The sequence below is a fragment of the Botrytis cinerea genome, chromosome 15 (genome assembly GCF_000143535.2).
Source record: "Botrytis cinerea B05.10 chromosome 15, complete sequence".
Classification (NCBI taxonomy): Eukaryota; Fungi; Ascomycota; class Leotiomycetes; order Helotiales; family Sclerotiniaceae; genus Botrytis; species Botrytis cinerea.
In genome coordinates this window covers 1,053,390-1,070,188 of record NC_037324.1, presented here as the reverse complement: position 1 = coordinate 1,070,188, position 16,799 = coordinate 1,053,390, and the positions used below count along the sequence as shown (strand labels likewise).

Below are 16,799 nucleotides of genomic sequence, written 5' to 3'. Positions count from 1 at the left end.
TTAGAGACATTGCTAAGAAAAGGTATGCGATTGTCTTAACACAAATTGGTTCTCTTATGCAGCTTCAGTACATAACATAACTTCTGCCGCAAGCCCAGAACCATTTCTGTACTGTATCTGACATCAAAATGACGTGCATCGTCACTGATCTTTGAGGGGCCCCAGCCTCATTGAAGCCTCTCGGCATCAATCAGCCAGCCACAAACCCCTCATTCTATTCCACATGCGTCTAGAGTTGATCCCAACAGTCTTAGCATCGATGCTCATGCATATGTCCTGACTCCGAGCAAGACTTGATCGATAGATCGGCTACGAACAGTCTATTAAATATTTCATCAGCAATGCAACTCTGACCTACAATGTACCTCCAGCTGAAAAGAATACAGTGATTTCCCAAAGTATGCGCTTGGCATACGAGGGTTGTGAACGTTAATACCAGAAAATGGCCCGTTTCAATGTAACAGGTTTTTGGGTGGTGCACAAGATCACTATATTCCACAACTTGTTATCTCAATGGCATTTCCCCCTCTCTCCATATTTTACAATTACGACATCGTTAACCGTTTGTAGCACGACGCAGAATAACACTTCAGCTGTAACCGGGTCGCAACGATTAATGTTTGGCTCATGATATTTTGGCATGGCTTGTTCCATTTTGCATATAATAGATTCACACCTTCACTCATCGCAGTGAAGACGGCATCTTTTTGTGGGCCATGCATACTGATGTACATTCTATTGCACCAATAATTCACTGGCACATCACATACACGAGTGATTGACGAGACTGCTCTGCAGGTTGTACCACTATGTACAAGCAAGCAAGTCCTAGTGGTGAGCTGAGTCGGAGTGCACTTCTTGTATCATATCAATATCAGCTGAATATCAAGATCAACATTCTCAGACTTGCAAAAAAGTATAATAAGTGCTGTATCCTCCTCTCACTCAACTCTTGAGCACATCTCATATTCAGTTTCAAAAACATCTCTTTCGATTCATTTATTACCTCTGCAAACCAACATGTCAAACGCAACAAAAGACTATGGTGACCTCAGGGTCACTATGACCTCAGCCTTCAACTGGGTATGGAACGATAAGGGCAGTGGAGCTTCGAAGAACTTTGAAGCCTACCACCCGGTGTCTCAGGGAGATTTGCGTCCTCTAGGATCTCTTGGGTTTTCTTCATATAATGAGAGGAATGGAAAGTTTGCTGCTCTCCTTGTTGGAAAGAACCCAAGTTCTTCAGGCACAGCAGCAGTCGCTAGTCCTACTGGATATGATTTGATTTGGCGTGACGAGAAAAGCGGAGGCGACCACGACGGGTCTTTCTGGAGGCCCAGAGCACCCAGTGGATACGTCTCACTTGGAGATGTATGTTCAGGATCTTGGAGCGCCCCTAGCAATGATAAGATTTGGTGTGTTCGTGCTGATTTGGTTCAAAACTCGAATCACTTCAAAGCCAAGGTTTGGGACGATCAGAAATCAGGTGCTAAATCCGATTGTTCTGTGTGGGATATAGGACTCCCTTCTATTGGCATTAATGGGGGAGAAAAAATCCCAATCTCATCCGAGACTTTCCGTGCCAATAACAGCTGGTCTGAGCCCAACAACGGCCTCGCACAAGTTCTCGCCCTGCCGAATCCCAAAAGGTTCACAGAGTTCACTGCTTCCCCACCAAATTTCACGAAAAACAATATCCCAAAAGGTGGCGATGTATTCAACCGCACTGATCAATGCGAAGTCACACTTCCTTTCACTGTCTATTTCCCGCCCTCAGATGCAACAAGCCTTCGATCAATCAATTACCCATTCTGCAAACTCACTAGGAAAATAGCTTGGTATGTTCATACCGCGCATACCAATAACAGTGGAGGCGAGATTTCCGACTCCACCACGGTCACGAAAGGTGTCAGCAAAACGCTTTCAGAGGAGATGTCACACTCTGCAGGAGTTTCCGTCTCTGCCTCATACGGTATCAAGGGTTTCGGCATGGATGTCAGTCTTAACTATCAATTTACATCGACCACTTCTTCCTCCTTTACCGAGTACGAGGAAAATTCGCGCACGCAGGGATATACTGTTCCACCATACGAAGCTACTATTTTCCTCAGCAAGCGGATTTGGATTCAGGCCACTCGCGCGGATGGATCTATCGTTCTCAAAGAAATCAACTTCAATGCCAACGATGATATTCATCTCATCGGAGTCTCTCTTAAGTAGGTGATGATATGGTTGTTGATTGGGTTGAGGTACCTAGTTTGAAGTTAGGAACTTAGCTTTTTGTTACGATCTACAAGGCCCGACGGGACCCTTGGCAGGAGGATAGTCATGTGACTAATTACGCTCATCATTTTGAATTACTACTCATCAATGAACAATCTTTATATGAAATAAGGTGCATTTTACTTGTTGTATCTGTTGACCCCAAGTCGTATTTCCTATGTCTATCTCAATATAGACCTCATTTGACATTTGCCGCTACCCATGTGATCTGTACCCCTGCTTTGTTTTGCGCCACCTGTGTGGCTTGCGCTTATTTAACTAACCACTTCGACCACGACTGTTCAGTCTCACTGATATACATACATCCATAAGAGCGATGTAGCCTAGTAGGCATTTTCGATTTGAACAGAGAGAAAAAAACCCCCTCAATAACTCTACATTTTGGTACAGTGAAACTTAAGAAAACGTCTAATGTACAAGCTCTGCCTGCTGGGGTTCCCTCAGAGCAACCTTGACCCACGCCAATACCCATCTCGCACCGGCAATTAATAGCAAGAGCAAAGGCTTTTAGAGTGCTAACTTCTTTTTTGTAGCCAAGAGGGACAACTCTCGACATGAGCGTTAAGCCCCTCTAGGAAATGTCCTCGGAGACTCCAGCTCCTTCCGCGTACGGAGGAAGGCACTGTGGCTCTCTCTAGGATCTCCATTCTCTATTCTCTTCCGCGAATTACCACTTTATTATGCACTCGTTTTTCTTTCCCAACGCATAATATGAAAAAAAGTTCATACCGATGTCTTTCCTTCCTCGCCACCCAGCTTATTCTTCCATGTTCCCGCATAATGATGGGTTACCAGAACCGGACCTTGATCCTTTGGAAAGTTACTCTGACTTGCAGCAAATGCATTTCCCGGTAATATCAGCACGTCGTGAACGAGCTTTGCACTTCTCAGTCCTGTAATGTCCCGGTCGTCGAGCTCCCTTTCAAGGATCCGATTCAAACTCTTCACGATGCTCCTTGTCATCCTCTTTGGGCCCGTGAGGTCTACCACCTGAGGAATCATGGACATTTGTATACCATCGATCGAGACATTATGTTGTCGTGCTACCTCATCAATATCCACCAAGATATCATCGATGACCTGCATCATGTGGGGAGAGCGGGGCTTTGCCATTATCGTCCAACTAGTAAACTGGGCGTGTAGGAAGTTGTCATTCTCCCATGGCCAGTCAAACTCCAAGCCGACGACAAGATTGGCGGCTTCTCGATACTCTTTCAGAACCCATCGATGTATCGGTACTTCGTCACACGAAACATCTAGATCCATCCACATTCCACCCTCGGCCCATAGGATTAAATATCTCAATACATCCGCTCTTAGGATGGGCACATTGAGTGAGAAGTAGGTGGTGATGATGTCTGGCCGATCCGAAAACCATTTGTAAACGTACGCGCTCGCCATCTCATCGTCAAGTATTTCGTATTCGTATGATGGACTTAGCTCGAGGCAATGATTTCTAAAGCTTTCAGCCTCGGTGGAAACACCTTGAGGTCCGACTTTGTACCATATCTTCTCGGGGAAGGCTACAGCTGTAGGTGTTGATATGGGTGTGGAGGTGATTACTTGGGTGCTCGACGGCTCGGTAGATATCGGCCCTATATTGCAGCTTTCGGAATTACCGGAAGGGGCACTAAAGCCGATGTTGATAAAGTAGTCATATTTGGCTGAGATCAAGATAAAGAGGAAGAAAACAACAACAAAGAAAACAGAGGTATGAGATCTAAAAGATTTTTGGCGAAACATGTTCCGGGATTCAATACAAATTCAGCTAAGCGATTTCTGTGTGATAAATTCAAGTGAAGAAAGCACAAACATTTTAGGGTTCTATGGGAAGATTTAATAACTTGGAGCCTGCCCCCTGACCTGTAATCCTATTTTAACCTTTCTGTACTGTTTGAAGCAAGGCGAGCGTCTGTCAGGGCGCAGGGAAATAACCTTCCTAAAGGGGCAATCCGGGCCGAAGATGCTGGCTTATCGTTTGGTTCCGGTAAGCCAATCGTTCAAATTTTCTCAGTAGTTTGTCCCGACACTCTGGTACCGAGATTTTTGGAACCAATGATATCCGATGAATAGGCCGATTCTTGGTTAGATGTTTTGGAAGACCATGCATTTACGACCCCCAAATTACGGATGGGCGCTTACACTGCATTGATTCCTAAGTTTAACTCAACTGTTGTTAGTATTGTCAGCACAGTATGACTGCTGTCGAGATGCTTCGCGCGAACATTTATGCAAGGTGTGCCACACAAATTTTCTTCCCTGTTACATGTTTTCTTTTGTACCGCAGCAACCTCTGAGCATCCATTTCGTCTTCTCCCGCTACTACACCAGAGGCTATTTCCATCTTTTCTTCTGTTTCCTTGTCTCTCAAGTCAAAAATCTATCACACAAACGACAGTAATCTTCAACACATTTTTTGGATCAAATTGTGCTAGGAATTCCTATGATTTGGTTATCGTTCTTTGTTTTCCTTGCCTGCTCGTTTACAAGCGATGCTGTCACCGTCAATAACTTTATCTTTCCGAATAACCAGACCAATCCTCCTAAATACGAGGGGTCCTTTGAGATTGGTACCGAGCTCACCGTTCAGTGGCAGTCCATATGGAAGAATAACACTTTGGTTCTTTGGCAAAGCGGGACGCCACAGTTCCAGTATCTTCCAAACTCGAGTATGTTCTCTGACTATGGTGATTCTAGTTAAATATGCTCATGGTTGTTAGGAGACATGATAGGTTTTACACAATTCATATGGAAAGTTGATCTGAGTGGTGCCAATGGCAATCCCAAATTCGACCTGAACGCCGGGAATGCGTTCTTTTTCGGCATCTTCAACAGCGGCACAACCGACCTTTTCGAAAGTCAGTTTGTCAATATTACCGGGAAAAATGTCATCGTATCTACAACTTCCTCATCTGCTTCTACAACCTCCGTGAGTAGTGCAGCCAGTACCGACCCCACGACTTCCACCAATGCCTCAAGCGCTGCCCTTAGTAGTACGACAGATCAGCCCTCAAGCACCTCGACAAGTTCTTCGAGTTCCGTAACGCCAACAGCCTCTTCTGCACCAGTCAGCATACAATCTTCGGGCGAGCTAAGTGTAGGTGCCAAGGCAGGAATTGGTATTGGTTCTGTAATTGCATTTTTTTCTATTGTCGGCGCAGCTTTTGCTTTAGGACGCTTCTTTCGTCGGCCGAACGCTCCACACACCCATCCAGAGAGTGCGACCATCGGCCATTCAAGTTTCGCCCCTTCTACGACCACTGCAGTGACCTCGGGGTCTCAACAGTGGTATCCCCTGGTGGAAGCACCACGCGATTCAGAAATCCAGAAACCAGAGAACAGGATCTACGAGATATGAGATATGAGATTTAATACACTATTGCCCTTTAACATCCACCATCAACCGGACCATTTCTCTCTGTGCATCGGAGCCATCCGGTTATCACTAGTTAGTCCGATTTTCATTTAGGAGGATCATAATAGACACAATCTGTGCTCTAGCTCTTCATAATGTATTTAAAAATTCTTTGCGTGTCTGTTGTTCTCTCTTGTAATTATAAGTGGCTTTTAGTTTGAAGCGGGATTCTACAATCACTAGCCACGTTGAGGTAGCCAGGGAGCAGCAGACACGAGTTTATTTATTATTATTTGACACGTCAATGATTTTTTTCCCATAATCATGATTCCACATTTTCGGGGCTACTCACTTCTGTTCAAGGTGATGATCATAAAGAAGCTCGGCTCCAGCTCCGCAGAAGCATACTAGACCAACGTGTACCACACATAACCAGTGCATCTCGGATATTTCTTTAACGAAAGAAACTGTGAAACGTCGCTTAAATCTTTCCTTGAACTTTATGCAAATGGTGGTTGTTCTCTCTTTCTGGATGATAAGCTGACACACCAACAACATAGTCTCTGTCCAAGAAAAAAACTAGCAAAGCGAACTTTCGAAATTTCGACTCAAAAAAGTGCCAAAGAGCGTAAAATTCACAACTTCCATAGTTTTAGTAGAGTTCTAAATATAGCATGATATTATTATGCAATTTCGAAATGATGTTAACTGTGAAAAGAATTCGAGTTTGACGAGCCGGTTATTTCAGCCGCTGTCCGCTCCTCGATCCACTCTCCACTCCATCTGTTAGATCCATAGCTGATCTCCAGCATCAGAGATGATTGTGCTTATCTTAATCTCACCAGCCCCCAATTTTTCCCATGGTGTTCAATCTACAGTGGAAACGATTGTAGAACTCTCCACATGCTTGAATAATACAAGAGAAAATTCGTTCCGGGGCTTGAGATCCTCATGGCAAGGGTATGTAATGCTTATAATTTGGTAGATAATAGGAGGCCAATGTTAAGTCTTGTTTTTTTGGTGATGGTTGGTGGTGTGTACGTGATTGGCAACTGCTGGGTAAACGGGCGTACACGTAGGTGCTTTAGATTTCTACAGGGAAAATGGCAACAGAATCGGGAGGAATTAAAGGAAGCGGCGCGGGTAGGAAGACTATGCTCAATGGCTCTATGCTGTGCTACCATTTACCACCCGATACAGTGCTGGTTTTATAGTTCGGTGGTAGTAAGATATGAAAGGTGATAGATACTAATCAAGACATGCACATTGGTGTTTTGAATTCGAGAAAAGAGGTAGCAAAGTCATAACTCATTATCTCATGCAAGATGATATGTTAGGCTCTGTTGGAGAGTGCCCGAATATCTTGTAATCTCACAAACCAAGATTGGAGCTCATCTATCATCCTATGTATACAGTAAAACCTGTTTTCAAGAACACAGATTTGAGCTACAAAAGGAATTCTTGGGATTCATCTTCGATCATCCTGAAACAAGATATCATACTAATCACTGAGTTGGGGGCGACTCGATATTCTTGCTATCTATCGCTTAAGTCACACAATGGAGAAGGTGTATTTTCTAAATTTGGATTTCCTCGGCTAATCATGCTACTTCAAGCGTTACTTAGCAACCTCACATCTTGCATGGCTCCCACAACGCCGAGCACTTTCTCGAACCACCAGCATGATCAAACAGATGAACTAGCAATTCCACTCCCGTCACAACTTCGATCATCAATCCCTTCACTAATACTCTCTTAATCTGGACAGAGGATTGCGATCATAACGAGTTGGGGGACACTCCATCGTAGTTCCTTGACGCATCGGGATGGGGGCCCTCCCCGTAAGAGCAGGCTTAACCCAATTCCGATCGCAGAATTGTCCACAGCGATGTCTCTCGAAGAACGATTTGATTCCATCGTTTCCCAGATCCGCGGGTCCGCAATCATGTGCTTGAGACATGATGACTGGGTCTGAGAGAATGCTAATTAGAGCGTTAGGAGATTTTCACACCAGTTGATATAGTCTTGACTGAAGCAGACGAGCAAGGGATAAAATATCAAAAGTAGAAGGAAAGATACTTACTACCCATCACTATACAAACCACCTTGCAAATCACACAACAAAAAGCGTCCCCCAGAATCATGATAGGAGAAATGACTCGGCGCCTGCATCGCATCATTCCACACTGTTTCCTGTCCCGTCCACCCGGTATTACTATTAAACTTTTCGAAATTCTCAATCATCGGCTCCACCAAACTTTTATGTCCAGCCTTTGTCCCCGCACTATTCTCATACGTCCAGATTGCAGGCGTATTGACGATAATCTCTCGCCCGGGGATAATGCTCGCCGTATGGAAGTCATCGACGATTTCTTGCGTGCGTCGGATGATCTCGAGCTCTTCGTGGAAATAGTGTTTTTCGTATACGGAGCCGGTTTTGAATTCTTTGGACACGCAGGGTTGGCCTTTGCGGTCGCCTTCGGTGTAGTGACCTGCCTGGTAGGAAGTTAGCGTGGATATTCGAAAGAGAGTATCGGGATGAGAATCAAATACCCAAACGTTTTTGAATGTTCCCGATGCAAAGATTTGAGATGTGACGATCTCGGCTTTCGTCGAGTTGTTGGTACGTCGATGCGACATTTTGAGTTTTTGTTTGCTGCGAGGCGCTTTCGTGTAGGTAAGGTCTCGGAAAAATATTCGAGGATTGAAAACTCGAGGAAGCGTGCTTGTGTTTGTACTCTAGAATGAGATACCCGGCCGGTGCGAGTAATTTTATGTACATGTTGTTTGTGCGACCAGAAGATTCCATATTCTGGTTTCATCCGCGGTCACCTAGGTGACCAACGAGGCCAAACGACTTTTGTTTGCTTGCTTGCTTGCTTGCTTGCTTGCATTGCTTTTATTAACCTTGCATGTTTCAAGTCCGAGTTCATTTACCAGAGGATATATATCGAATCAGAAGTCGATAGATCAACTCTCGACCTTCCAATCTCTCGTCTTGAAATTCGTCGAATATTTCAATTGCTTAAATCAATATATAAAACAAGCTACTCGTTGATAACATACCATTGTTCCCCGGACTAATTTCGCTTCTTGGCTGTGTATGCTGTGAGTTCTGTTCTCTCACATTCTTTTTTCAAGTCGCCCCTTTTTACTTCCTCACTCTTCCATAATCTCGCTCGTTCTCCTCGCTTCCATCAGCTACCTAGTAGCTGTCCTCCTTTGCCAAATGCGCATAGTAAATGAAAAGAAAAACAATTGAAACGACAACCCCTCCTCTATCCTCCCTAAATTCTATGAAATTATAGAAAAGCTATTTTCAAGACTCCTGACATAAAACAGAAACAGAGCAAAGTAAAGAGAAATGGTGAGTAATCATTAGATCCTGCGTAGGAGTAAGAATTTGAGAAACCTAAGGCTAGATATGTATTCGTGGAGTAAAAGGGAGGGAAAAAAGTAACGAGAAAAGTATCTGAGCATAAAAAAGGTGAGATCAATAAAAAAGAGGACGGAAAAGAATATGCCCTGACACGATTGTATGTGATAAAACCGATGAAAGAATTCAAGTGCCATCATGTCATGTCACATGTCATTCACATCAACATGCAGCACTACAAGACACGATATCTGAATATAGTCGCATTCGCATCTATACTACGAGAAATCTCCATCCTCATCCATAACACATCCCCCTCCCAAATAAAGCAACAAAACTGGAAAGGGACGTGCAATTCGCTTTCGTAATGCATAGAGCACTGTTATGAAGATAATTATGGATTCTCCTACCCGTTCCTCATCACCGAACGCCCGCTCTTACTCCACCTTCGTCTTCTAGACTTCTCATCTGAAACCCATCCCATGAAGAGCATTTCGCGTCCCATTAATTATGAATATAAATAATCTTACAAATGCTTTATTCCACCTGGTTCCTGAATGCCAAAAGCGCTCCTTCCAAATGTACAATCCTGTAAGCGACTTTTTGTGAACTTTCTCATCCCTACTATGCGGGGAGCGTAGTGGAAGCAGTCTAGTTGCTCGAAGCGACAACTTCCTGATTTTTAGGCATGGCAGATGGCGTTGGTATATCTGGGGGTGCCATCATTACACGCTTTGGGTCTCTATCAGAAGAGGCTTCACTCTCCGCAGTTCTTTTTTTCTCCTTTTCCTTTTGGGCCGCTCTTCGCGCTTCTTTATCCTTGCGTTCGTTCTCTTTCCGCAACGCTTTGGATTCGAATTCATGCCAATCGCCTTTGAGTTCTTTGAGTCTATTTCACGGTGTTAGCTGATGATCATCTGTAAAAGGAGGTTGTAAGCAAGGAAATAACATACTCAATAGCCTGTCTTGGCGTGGGCTCTTCCGTCGTAAAATATGGATGCTCAAGAACATCGGAAGCAGAAGGTCGTTTGGCCGGGTCATATTGAAACATGGCATCTAGAAGTTCAAACGCGGCTGGCGTAACACGTTCCTTGTATTTCTCTGCAAAAACATTGGATCGTTTAGCAGATGGTCTCAGAAGTTCGAACCATGCCATATCTACTAAGCCAGGCCAATCATTTCGATTTGGCGTTCCGAGCACAGCATAAATTTTCTCGAGTTGGCTGATTTCACCACCATCTCCAGGGAAAATTGCGTGGCGAGTGAAAATTTCGACCAAAACACAGGCTGCGCTCCAAATATCCACTGCAGGACCATATTGTGTCTCTCCAAGGAGAAGTTCTGGTGAACGATACCAGATAGTAATAACACGATTGGTATAGTCCAGCTGTCTTCGCTTTGCGTAGAATCGAGCCAGCCCGAAATCTGCCAATTTCAATTGCCCTTCGTCACTAACAAGAATATTAGCTGCTTTAATGTCCCGGTGTAAGACACCTCGTCGATGGAGGTAATCAAGACCCTCAAAAAGCTGCTTAGCAAGGTGCTTTTTGTGAGCTGCGTCCAACTTGAAGGATGGGTGGTTGAGCAAGCCCGTAAGATCGTGTGATAGATACTCGAAAACCATAAAGCAATCGTTCTTCTCCACCATTACCTCTTGTAAGGTGACGATGTTTGGGTGGTTCAAGGATTGTAGCAATTTAATTTCTCGAACTGCAGTCACAGGAAACCCGTCGCGTTCTCCTTCCATGCGTATCTTCTTCAGAGCGACCAACTTCTTAGTGTAGACGTGGATAGCCTTGAACACTTTACCATAAGTCCCAGATCCTACCACAGATTCATTACCAGGTTTTCGATAGTACACCGAATCTGATGCCTTGTATTCGGGTAATAACTGTGGCTTTGGCTTTAAACGTTGCATAATCTTCTTGACCTTACGCGTGACAGGAGGCGGCGGTTCGCGGAATACGTGTTGTGATCTTGCAGATGCTGGCTCTGTAGGAATATTCCTTGTCGTTACAGGGCCACGAGGACTATTTTGCACATCTCGCTTGATTGGTACAGCGCTGAGCTTTTGGGAGATTTCTGGCTTCGGAGTGGTTGCCGCTTTAGCTGGACCTTTGAAAGCAAAACTAAACTTCGAAGAATTCTGTTGACTTTGAGGCCCTGTTGGTGTTGGTCGACTAGGAGGAGGCATTTGTTCATCATTCTTTTTGCTAGTATCCTCAGCCTGAAGGTCTTTTGAGGGTCTAAATAAGTCTTCGCTTTCGTCCACCTGGTTCTGCATTGATATTACATCTGAATCAAATGAATTCTGCTGTGGAAACTGTTGTTGCGGTGACATTTGCTGGGGTGTGACATTACCAGAATTGGTAAACTGGGGGCGGTTGGTGCCTGAGGGACCAGAAGGAGGATTCCATTGAGGATTGAACTGGTTGCCACGACTACCTCGGGGGTTGAAATTGTTCGCTCTGAAATTGCGTTGGTTGCCTCTGAAGTTATTGTTCATTGGCCCTGTAGGAGGTCCTTGATGAGAAGGCGATTGAACTTGGTTACCATACATTTGGCTTTGTGGGCCAGTAGGAGTAGCATATCCCGGTTGTTGCTGGTAATTTTGTTGGAATTGCCTGCAAGTCTCGTCAGATTAGAAAATTATTAGTCTTAGCACAATAAAACTTACGGAGAGGGCGAAAACTGTTGTTGCTGCGAGCCGTTCCAATTTCCCCGCCCAGAAGAATAAGGCGATTGTGCCTGAGGTGAACCATGATATGAATTTGGGGTCATTTGATGTTGTGGAGATTGTGAAAATTGACGTGGATCAGCTTGAGACCCTTGAGGAACTTGGTTGAATTGTGGTTTTAAAGGAAATGCAGCCTGCATTTGTTGGTTTGGATTGTACCCTTGCTGATTACCATAGTATCCTCTGTTGGCCATCTTATCCGATTTGACCTCAATACTATTCGCTCCTGAAGCTGCCGATGTAGGTCGACCTCGAGATTTAGTGTTAGGGCGATACTCGTCTCGTGAGGGCCGTCCCTTCTCTCGCTTGGGGGAACGTCTCCGATTTCCCTTTGGCCCTTTCGGTGCACGAGGGGATTGACGACGGCCGCGATTTTTATGTTCGTATTTATCTGGCTCTGGCGATCGACGGCTTGAGTATGGGGAAACGTCTCGCTTCCTTTCCTTATTTTCAATCAGATTTGGTGCTGGGTTTCCTCCGTCCTTTTGTTCTTGCTCATCAAATCTGTTGGGGGATTGATTACGATTCGTGGGTGGATCGTCGTAGTCCAGGGCGGATGAGGGACGAGACTTTTCAAATTTATCGCGGTTTTGGCCAGGAGATCGCCCACGCTTATCGTTTTTCCCAAAATCTCTACGACCTCTTGGGTTTCCTTCCTCGCGTTGATTGTTCCTGTTTGGTTCAGATTGTCGATGTCGGTGTTGTGATGTAGACCGGTTTCGTCGCTTCCTATCTCGCCGGGACCCTTTCGTAGCTCCGTTATGCCGTACTGGACTGCGAGAATTCCTTCGAATTTTCTTTTGTTGGTTGCGACTCGGCGATGGGCTGCGACTCTTTCTTCGCTTTAATTGTTGAGGGGAATGAGCTGTGTTTCCTTTTACTATTTCTGAGCCTCGCGTCTCCAATAGTAGTTCCCTGCCTTGATTGCGCTTCAATACGTCTTCTTGTGTATCCTTTCCTGGCCGGGGGGATGATGGCCTTCTGCGGTCTGGACTACGATCTGACTTTTCAATATCTTGCAATGGCCTGGACCTATCAGTGCTGCGATCTCTTGTATTGGGTGTCCTGTCGGCGTCCGGCCGACGTGACGTGGGAGACCTTGATCTTCTCGACCGTCTTTCAATAACTCTTCGGTCGACTCTACCTCTATCTCTGCGATCGTCACCGGGGCTCCAGCTGTCTTTCATCTCGAGCGCGATCGCATCTCGAGCAGGAGGGTGTTCTTTTGGTTGTGGAGTTGGAGGCATAATTGAGGCAATGTCGATGATTTTGCTAAAGTGGCGCGCTTCTTTAGGCTTAGCGAGAATTGAGTCGATGGATTGGCATTAAACCATACAATGCGACACAAAAAGACGTTCAGAGAGAAAAGTTGAGGGGAATCGAATAAATGAAAAGAATTCCGAAGAAATAACGATGCCAGCCTTGAAACAATTGAAAAGTATAAGATGATGAGGAAATAAAAAATTGGGAGGGATCTTGGTGTTACATTACCTAGATATCTGATTGTATGACTTGCCTATTTGTTGTGGTGGTGGTTGGTGTTGATTGTAGTGCGTGCTGAATCGAGTCGAGTCTGATAATGGTGTTCCTGGCCGTATCATCGGGACCCCATAATCCGTGAAGCTGCAAAATAAGCCACGATTGTAGCAAGAACACTGCACACTCGTTGTTCTTTGGAGGGGAAAGATTCGAATGAATCGTCCGATGCCGATACTGACACCGAGTGAGCAGAGCAGAACAGATTACCGAGCTTTGTGTCCTTCCTTCCGAATTCCATGCATCGGTATCCAAACCGCGTTTACAATTTCGAAGTCACGTAAAGGATGCAAAGTTCTATCTACAACGCGTGGATACGCAAACACAACAAGAGAAAGTAAAGAAATTATCGTCAAGATGGCTGTGCCAATAGAATCTGCCTCTGCCTGAGCTGCACAAGGCTCAAGGGATTCTAACCCTCGAATATTTCCCAGCAATGTGTGCAGACCACGTCCCTAGTGTGATGGGGAGCCAACTCCCGCGGAACCTTTCTGCAAAGATAGACAGCCCAGTAGTTGAATAGTAGACGGTGGTCTGGGAGCCCTTCGCTGTTGTTGATTGTGGAGTTCTTGGATTCTTGTACTATTCTGCAGGCTCGTTCTAGTAATGGATGTGGATGATGATAACATCTATCATAAGTGACTGGAACCCCGAGTATCTTCATAGAGTCATGGTTTGATATCGCTGTTGGGGCAGCAGTCAAAGGTTAGAGCTTTGTGAGGAGACTCAGTATTTGGGCAAGGATAACGAGTGCTTCAAATCACCCAGCAACAACCGCCATGTCAAATGTCCAATATTTGTAGACCAGTTCTTGTTCTGAATCAAATAGATCCAACCGGCATAGGACCATAAGAAGGCCTAATCATAATCCAGGGAGGTTTATAACGGTAGGACATGTGCCAACTTCAGCCTTGTTAAAATAGCAACCACTGTTTGACGCCTTGCAGATATCAAAAGTGCTGGTGTCGAGATTGGCGTGTAGAGAATTCGTTCAAGCATATCAGGGACTCATTAGGTATGGCATATTCACAAATAATCCTGTGGCTTGCCCATGCCGATAAACATCAGCTACTTCCATCAATCCGCAGGTCCAACTATTAGTGAGGGGTGACAGCAGCCTTCAGCCTTTCAAGCTAACCATATGAACAATAATTGAAGCCATCACATAGAAAACTATCGTCGCTATTCTGAGAGAAGTATCGGCATACGCAGGGGCATGTAGGTAGATGATAGATACTGGGTGTCGCGGTATACAAAATCACATACCACCATAGATGTTGCTTATTGCCGATTCCAAGATAGTGTATGAGCTGCGACTAGTATTGCCAATGGCATATGTTGCTTTTAAAGTCCAGCCCGTTGGGATGAACGGGGGCATGTCGAAGGATCTAGGGGCAATCGTCTCGAAATGTGCCTATTGCGATGTCGAAACGGTGGCATGTGCGATTGTTGACAAGCGGCGAAATCTTGGAGAAAGACTGTACCGCTACTTGCATAACCTTGGTTGATTTTTCATTTCTCCTAAAGCCCGTCGTCCTGCAGCATTCTATCGCGAATGATAATACATGAATGAAGTTTGTAGGCTTTTTTGGCAAAATGGTAATGATAATAATATGTTGATTGTTCAAAGTTTACTCGTTTGAGAGCAAGGCTTCCAGGCTCTCCATTCGTTTGGACCTTGATTATATAATCTCGATTGGTGCTCAAATATTCGCAACCGTGCTAACGTATTCTGCATCACTGGCCGGTAAATGAATGGCTAGTCACGTGTGAGAGGCGGTTATGCACCAACCGCACTGTTTGTGGGATCTTTATATCAAACCTGGTGTTCCTCCGCATTTACTATGACTATCCATGGTCGCAGTTCAGTTCACTTAATTTGCTATGGAATTTGACATGAACTCTCTCGGTTCTAAGAGCGACTAAAACGTCTCGATTCGTTGTTGCATCACTCCGAGACTTGCAAGTTAAAAGATTGCATTCCCAAATACAGATTCTATCCTGTTGATCAAGAGATGGTGCGCTACTAAGGGAGGTATAGAGACGGAGAAGCTACAGACGTTATCATCGAGCACGAAGTTGACCTTAGTCCTGGCGAGCCAGGACTCTTCTCAGCCAGTACTTCATTGGTTGCGTGTTTGAAAGTTCCTGGCATAACTAGACTTCTGACCATGCAGACTTATAAATCTCAACAGCAGCTCATGAATATGGTAGATGGCATTAAGCTCGACCTGCAAAAGCTGGCCTCGAAAGCCGTTGGAATCAAATCAAGAGATCCACCAGACAGTAACGTACACTTCGGTGCACTAAAAGTGGAAGGTCGAGCTCTTGCATGCAATATCAAATATCCTGACATGAGGCTCGGCTTCGAGAGTGCTATGGGTTTTAGCATCTGCTACATTTTCAAAACCCGCCGAGAAAAGCCTACGGAGAAAGTCTGTTTTTCTGGGCAATACAGAGCACAGCCTCTCTACCATTAACACACTTTTTGGAACAACAAATATCTGCATCACTCCTTTATTATCTGCAGACGACACTTGTAAGTCGCGCACCAATTTGCTCATGCATCCATTTCATTTGCTACAACTGTCCGGTGTCAGCCTTGGGGTCAGAATTACTCTTTCGAAGTCGTGTAGGGCTCTCAAACCCGAATTAAAGCATACAGAGCTGTTCCGGACGATCCGACAATCTTCAGACTCTATAGAGACGGGCGCATGAATGCTATTCGAAATCTCTTCGATGAAGGTCTTGCTTCTCTACGTGGTACTGATTATTATGGTATCATAGCTTTGGTGATACGTCTTTCTTTCTTTCTTTCTTTCTTTCTTTCATGCTCGGAAACGATTTTACCGCAGATGATTGGAGCTGGTCGACCATCTACATAGATTTATGAACGACGCCACTCCCACCTGGATGATCTGCGAAATGCCTTTGAGCGGCTTAACATATCTCATGCCGATGCAATTTCTAGATAGCAGCATTTGCCGGGCAATTATCAAGATGTAAATTTCTCGTCAATGAAGGAACTGATTTGGAAGCTTGGGATATACAAAACCAGTAAGTTTAATAACTTTCCTGATGTTGTCATTGAGGATTTGGGTCGACCATATGTCTAACACGTATTGATAGTGATCTTGGATCACATGCATGTGGAACGTGGTCTTTCGGTTAAGGAAAGAGTGGAGCTCCCTTCGGCTTTTCACACTGTGAGAATCGGGTCCTGGTGCCCTGAGATATTCTCATCGAAGTCAGTGAGGATCGACGTTCTTCTGGAGTGAGAGGATTATATCAGCTCGCAAACACCAGGTGTTTAGTAGCCAATTGTTAGCGCCCGGTTGACCGAAAAATTCTCTATTCGACTGCTTCAATGCTTCAAGATCGGTTGATTCTCACTTCTAATCTAAGTAACTTTTTTTACGTGCGCCAATTTCTGCAATGGAGCTCAAGGAAATATATGCGGTTGATCATTTCATCAGTTCTTGTCCTCGTGATATAACAGATGGTGGGTCATG

General features: G+C 44.8%; 5 protein-coding genes across 6 annotated transcripts; 2 read left to right on the top strand and 3 right to left on the bottom strand.

Moving 5' to 3' along the window:
• Positions 1-637: 637 nt before the first annotated feature.
• On the top strand, positions 638-2,400 carry BCIN_15g03060 (hypothetical protein). Its single transcript, XM_001558216.2, has one exon. It carries the CDS (start codon positions 1,021-1,023, stop codon positions 2,218-2,220), a length of 1,200 nt encoding a protein of 399 aa, XP_001558266.1. The 5' UTR covers positions 638-1,020; the 3' UTR covers positions 2,221-2,400.
• A 7-nt stretch (positions 2,401-2,407) lies between these two features.
• BCIN_15g03050 (hypothetical protein) lies at positions 2,408-4,077 on the bottom strand. The gene has a single exon (XM_001558215.2). It carries the CDS (start codon positions 4,024-4,026, stop codon positions 3,007-3,009), a length of 1,020 nt encoding a protein of 339 aa, XP_001558265.1. The 5' UTR covers positions 4,027-4,077; the 3' UTR covers positions 2,408-3,006.
• A 320-nt stretch (positions 4,078-4,397) lies between these two features.
• BCIN_15g03040 (hypothetical protein) lies at positions 4,398-5,989 on the top strand. The gene is made up of 2 exons (XM_024697531.1): positions 4,398-4,952; positions 5,004-5,989. The coding sequence occupies exons 1-2, from the start codon at positions 4,727-4,729 to the stop codon at positions 5,639-5,641; spliced, it is 864 nt and encodes a 287-aa protein (XP_024553347.1). The 5' UTR covers positions 4,398-4,726; the 3' UTR covers positions 5,642-5,989.
• A 1,158-nt stretch (positions 5,990-7,147) lies between these two features.
• On the bottom strand, positions 7,148-8,489 carry BCIN_15g03030 (hypothetical protein). The gene is made up of 3 exons (XM_001558213.2): positions 8,192-8,489; positions 7,722-8,134; positions 7,148-7,620 (listed from the first exon to the last, which is right to left on the bottom strand). The coding sequence occupies exons 1-3, from the start codon at positions 8,276-8,278 to the stop codon at positions 7,383-7,385; spliced, it is 738 nt and encodes a 245-aa protein (XP_001558263.1). The 5' UTR covers positions 8,279-8,489; the 3' UTR covers positions 7,148-7,382.
• A 517-nt stretch (positions 8,490-9,006) lies between these two features.
• On the bottom strand, positions 9,007-14,913 carry Bcctk1. Of its 2 annotated transcripts, XM_024697530.1 has the most exons (4): positions 13,243-14,913; positions 11,692-13,172; positions 9,968-11,638; positions 9,007-9,903 (listed from the first exon to the last, which is right to left on the bottom strand). In XM_024697530.1, the coding sequence occupies exons 2-4, from the start codon at positions 12,996-12,998 to the stop codon at positions 9,666-9,668; spliced, it is 3,216 nt and encodes a 1,071-aa protein (XP_024553346.1). In that variant the 5' UTR covers positions 12,999-13,172; positions 13,243-14,913; the 3' UTR covers positions 9,007-9,665. The 2 variants fall into 2 exon arrangements, with proteins under 2 accessions (XP_024553346.1, XP_001558262.1); XM_001558212.2 differs by having other exon boundaries at positions 11,692-14,913.
• Between the last annotated feature and the right edge of the window lie 1,886 nt (positions 14,914-16,799).

Excerpts from the sequence above, each read along its gene's own strand:
- BCIN_15g03060 (XM_001558216.2), top strand. The coding sequence starts at position 1,021 with ATGTCAAACGCAACAAAAGACTATGGTGACCTCAGGGTCACTATGACC.
- BCIN_15g03050 (XM_001558215.2), bottom strand. The coding sequence starts at position 4,026 with ATGTTTCGCCAAAAATCTTTTAGATCTCATACCTCTGTTTTCTTTGTT.
- BCIN_15g03040 (XM_024697531.1), top strand. The coding sequence starts at position 4,727 with ATGATTTGGTTATCGTTCTTTGTTTTCCTTGCCTGCTCGTTTACAAGC. Across the intron at positions 4,953-5,003 it reads CCAGTATCTTCCAAACTCGA|GAGACATGATAGGTTTTACA; the intron begins GTATGTTCTCTG and ends CATGGTTGTTAG.
- BCIN_15g03030 (XM_001558213.2), bottom strand. The coding sequence starts at position 8,278 with ATGTCGCATCGACGTACCAACAACTCGACGAAAGCCGAGATCGTCACA. Across the intron at positions 8,135-8,191 it reads GAACATTCAAAAACGTTTGG|GCAGGTCACTACACCGAAGG; the intron begins GTATTTGATTCT and ends ACTTCCTACCAG. Across the intron at positions 7,621-7,721 it reads GGTTTGTATAGTGATGGGTA|CATTCTCTCAGACCCAGTCA; the intron begins GTAAGTATCTTT and ends CGCTCTAATTAG.
- Bcctk1 (XM_001558212.2), bottom strand. The coding sequence starts at position 12,998 with ATGCCTCCAACTCCACAACCAAAAGAACACCCTCCTGCTCGAGATGCG. Across the intron at positions 11,639-11,691 it reads CAACAGTTTTCGCCCTCTCC|GCAATTCCAACAAAATTACC; the intron begins GTAAGTTTTATT and ends CGAGACTTGCAG. Across the intron at positions 9,904-9,967 it reads ACGCCAAGACAGGCTATTGA|ACTCAAAGAACTCAAAGGCG; the intron begins GTATGTTATTTC and ends ACCGTGAAATAG.